The sequence below is a fragment of the Rhagoletis pomonella genome, unplaced genomic scaffold, assembly GCF_013731165.1.
Source record: "Rhagoletis pomonella isolate Grant_MI unplaced genomic scaffold, Rhpom_1.0 Rhpom_scaffold_00008, whole genome shotgun sequence".
NCBI classification, from domain to species: Eukaryota; Metazoa; Arthropoda; class Insecta; order Diptera; family Tephritidae; genus Rhagoletis; species Rhagoletis pomonella.
In genome coordinates this window covers 26,476,889-26,481,470 of record NW_023458562.1, presented here as the reverse complement: position 1 = coordinate 26,481,470, position 4,582 = coordinate 26,476,889, and the positions used below count along the sequence as shown (strand labels likewise).

General features: G+C 42.2%; 1 protein-coding gene across 1 annotated transcript in view; it reads right to left on the bottom strand.

Moving 5' to 3' along the window:
- Positions 1 to 856: 856 nt before the first annotated feature.
- LOC118744549 (cleavage and polyadenylation specificity factor subunit 1) overlaps positions 857 to 4,582 on the bottom strand; it is a 5,171-nt gene continuing 1,445 nt past the window's right edge. The window contains exons 3-4 of the mRNA XM_036477666.1: positions 3,992 to 4,558; positions 857 to 3,936 (exon numbers count right to left, since the gene is read on the bottom strand). Coding sequence (XP_036333559.1) covers positions 982 to 3,936; positions 3,992 to 4,558 — 3,522 coding nt within the window. The 3' untranslated portion in view covers positions 857 to 981. The remainder of the gene's footprint in view (positions 3,937 to 3,991; positions 4,559 to 4,582) is intronic.

Here is a 4,582-nt window from a genome sequence, read left to right as displayed (position 1 = left end):
TATAAATTCGCCTTGGCTTAGACTGTGGCCTCGTGTGTAGCATTGTTGCTCATAGAAGGTGGTAGCGGTAGTACAAAAAAAAACTACATTTGTGTTTTGTTTTCGCTTTCGGTACAAAAATGTCAAATTGCAGCTATTCTTCGCTCAAGGAGGAAAAGAGAAAGAAAATTGCAACACTCTCTAACTTTCGCATTTTAAAATATATTACACACTACTGAGCAAGGCGAATTTATACAAGGTGGTGTTGTAAAATCAGTTGATTTCTTCGCCTTACATGTATTTTGTTTTTGCTTTTACTGATTTGACAGCACCCATTTGACATAACACCCTCCATACAAAATACGTATGGTTGTCGTTGTTGTAATCTAAATTCGCCAGTAACACCACCTTGTATAAATTCGCCTTGCTACTGAGGTTGCCGCTATGGTTGCTTCTACGGTTGTGCCGTGTGTATTGAACAAGAAAAACAGGTTGCATCAACACGTTGCTTCAACGGTCGCCTCGTGTGTAGTCAGCATTATATCCTGTCCGCAGTTGTATGTAGTGGTAAAAAAATTTATGGTAGCAGGAAGTTAACCACGAAATTCTTTTTTTAACGGAATTAAAGTATGGTATCGGTTAGCTAACAGCTAGCTAGTGGCGAAACAAACGAACTCATTGGGGTATATACACCCAAACTCGCTATCGCTTAGCTAAGTTGTTGTTGCTTTCACATATAAAATTCGTTATGCGACCGGAACTCAAGCATAGCAAGCAGCGAAGTAACGAATCGATGATGGCTTATGAAAGTTTTCAAGATTACATAGCTATGAAAAGCTATATAAGCATTTAAGAATGAAAAGTATAAACACTTTGATGTTATTTGTTGCACTTAACATGCAAACGGCGCTTTATCGTACACATAACTTATCGTCTGATCTTCTTATATATACTAAATATTTTAAAATATAAAAATGTTTTTTAAATTAGTTTTCAAATGTCTTAAAATACCGCTGCAATACGTTCGATCTCCAAAAGATCAGCGAGAATTTCTTCTGTACGCGTACCGATTTTCTTTGCCACCTCGTTTTTCTCCGCGGTAGACATCATTGTGTATGACCAAATTAGATCACCGTCAATTATGCAACGGCATGGATTTAGTGATAACTTTTTCGAGCACTTTACTGTACGAAATTCCTTTGGATTCAAACCGCCAAGATGTTCTTGGTATGAGAGCAATACATTTTGCAACATCAAAAATCGCCGGTATACCTTCTCCGGCAGTGGTAGACAGTAGCCAAGCGCACCATCTAATGTGCCAAAGAATACAAGATGCTTATTTTCATAGAGGAATGGTTGACGTTGATGTTGACCGCGTTGATGACATTGTACACGAAACATTGTATTCACCGCCTGACCGAGGTGGTAGTCGGCTTTGCGTATCAACTTCTGGCCACCGATCGATTCCCGTGACTCTGGTTGGTACATGTACACTAGGAAGTTCTTGTCAACATCTGTTACTAGGAAACCTAAATTGTTGTTGTCCACCATGAATTCAATGTTATAGACCTGCAGGTGATTAAAGTCACGTGACGCTAGTGAGAGTGTGCGGAAGTCTTCCTGAAAACGCAACAAACTGACGGATTTGTATACATCAGCAATTAAAATTAGCGACTTGACCGAAATTATCTGATGCACATAAATGTTTGTATCAATAAATGCAACACCAATGAGGTCATCATCATTCAACTGCCACAAGTAGATCTTTTGACCGAGCGCTGTTACTAGAAAGCCAAGCACATCCGATATCGCCGAGACGGGACCCTTTTGCTCCTTCTTGAAAACTTCCTTCAATTTAAATTTCGTAAGTGGTTTACCTGGTTCAGGAACGACTTCGATGATGTCATAAATGTGTATGTTACCGCGTGAAGTGATGTCCTCGCTGTAGTTGAAATTCGTGCCAATACAAAGGTACTCTTTGAGGCCGGAGCGTGTGCCTTCGTAAGCGAGTTTTACGATTTTAAAAGCAGTCACATGCTCCCATTCCTCGAATTGTATGGAAGCGTCTGGCACTATTTCCCATGTCTCTGGGCTCATAAGCACCATAGCAAATTTAGAAGCATTGGGATAGATAAAACGTTCGCCTTTATTTTCCTCTGTCAATTCCTTGTCTTCCCCATTAAAGCGATAGTATTTATTAGTAGGCTCTTCAGTCTGCGTAATCAGACAATAAACGCGGTTTTCTCGATGATAGACTATTTGGCGTGGCGTACAACGTAGCGGCACTTTCCGCACGGGCCACACAGAATCATAGGTAAGATAAGTAGGTAGTACAGATATCTTTAGCTCTGTCGTGTGGTCAAAATACAAAAAACCATAGGGACAGTTAACATTGTTGAAAGGCGCAAAACTACGAATCACTCCATGTCCAAAGAATTTGTGCACGCGCAGCTCACCTTTCGGTGTGAGAAAAAGGAAATGTGGATTCACGCCACAAACCATAACACCATTGTGCCCACCTATGTTAGCAAAGTACCGTAGCTTGCTAACATATCGCTCTTGTAGATTGTATGATTCCAGCTCACTTTCATCCACTTCCATACTGGTTGGTTGCAAGTCCAGCAAGTTGAGGGTTTCCAATTTACGGAAACGTATTTTCAAATGACCTTTGGGATAGCGGAACACTTGGTATATTAATAATTCGAGCCGCGTGCGTATCAAAAGCAATGGACGCATTCCCTGGTTACCCAAACCCACCATGCTGATTTCCAGTGCCAAGGGCGAATTTGCATGCTGCGGCATGCAATTCAATAGTATACCAGCTTTGCTATTTTCTTGGTTACTAAGCGGCACGGGTACAAACTCCATTGAGTCGCTAAGCACTATACCGCCATTGCCCACATCATTCACCAAATACATTAGCTTCATATCGGGCATTGAATAAATTTCCAAAGTACCCGATTCGCGAGCAGTAACCAGCCAGTAAGTAGGCTTCACTTGGGGCAGTAAACGACGCCACCAATCGGTGTTTTTCTGCTTGGACTGCTTTGCAAGTTCGGCCAAACTGTTCATTTTGAAAGCGTTGCCTGATTCGCCGTACAACAGATCCTCTTCATCCTCGATTTTCATATGTGGCTCTGCTTTCATATATCCCAAGCCAGCGTATAATGAGTTACCACCGCTGCCCGTCAAGTTGAGCACATCATCTGACTTCGCAGTGAACAAACCAGACAAATCCTTATATGCGGCAATCGCAATTACTGCTGGCATGCTGCTGATGGTATTCTTATTTATTGCAAGTCGAGGTGTACCTCTTGTTTCACGCAGAGCCAGAGTTATAACTTGACCATTCAATACACGCAAGCAAACATATGGATCCGCAATGGAGACCTGCACCACTGGGGAGCCTACATCAATAGGTACATTTTGTATGAGGCGCGTCCCTTGAAGCAATCGCACATTGCGGGTTGTTGCCTGTACTATGAAACGATTTTGACCAAGGTTTCCGACGAAAATTGTTGGCTGTTGGCAGCTGAAACCTGTATTCTCAATTTCATTGATTTCGTCAGCAGTTTGTAGTACCAGCGATGATGAGCGTTGCGACAGGATCATGAAATCATGATGGTCCTGGCGTGAAGTCTTTTTGCTGGCATCATCATACACAGTCCATACGTCTAAGCATCCTTCGAGCTCAAAACTGGTAATGACTTGGGGTGTAATACAGTTTACAAATACAGAAATTGCGCCATTTTTACTATGACCACTAGAAGCGACAACTTCAATCTTCAGCTCAGCCAAATTCTCTACATGCGGTCGTAGAGTAACACCATCTTCCTCGAATTCAACTCTCTCTCCAGCGCACATGAAATTGATGGGACCAACATTAAGCAAACTGTCGCAAACTTCGAAAATGTATTTGCGTAATTGAACCGAGGTCTTGGCGCCGGTGCCATATACCTAAAAAAAGATTGTATTGGCAAGGATTTAACAAATGCTGAATCTACAATCCTACCTCTAACTCTTCGTCTTCAATACGTCGCGCCTTCGGCACAGATTCGTCGTTAGCTGCTGCCATTTCCTTTGTTTCCACTTCGTCCAATGTTATTACAGTGCTCTGGTCCTCCTCCGTGAAGTGCAACAACAATGAGTTTCCCAAACGTGACCCCAAAAAAAGATATTCCGACTGACAGACACACATGCAACTGGTTAGCACACTAGCTGCTGCCTTATGGAAATGGAAATTGCGCACCGTACGCATAGAGTCAACGCATAATGTTAGTACATATAGCTCGCCACCTTTAAGCGAGATAACTAATTTATCAATATCAATGAATGTAAGATTGGCCGCATCCAGAGAAATTCGTACGCCATCTTGGGGTTTAAGTGGAAAACTTGTACTATGATCCGCTGAACTATTAAGACTTACACCGTAAGGCGGCACACTTTGATTAAGGTAAATTATGGAGTTCACCGTCGTCACGAGGCATCCACCAATAGGTTTCTGTATTGGGAACACTTGTAAGCAATCGAACGGTAATCCTGTTACAGTCCAGATCACAGGATGCACACGCTGCTGTATGTTCAAAGATATGGCTACAAGTAC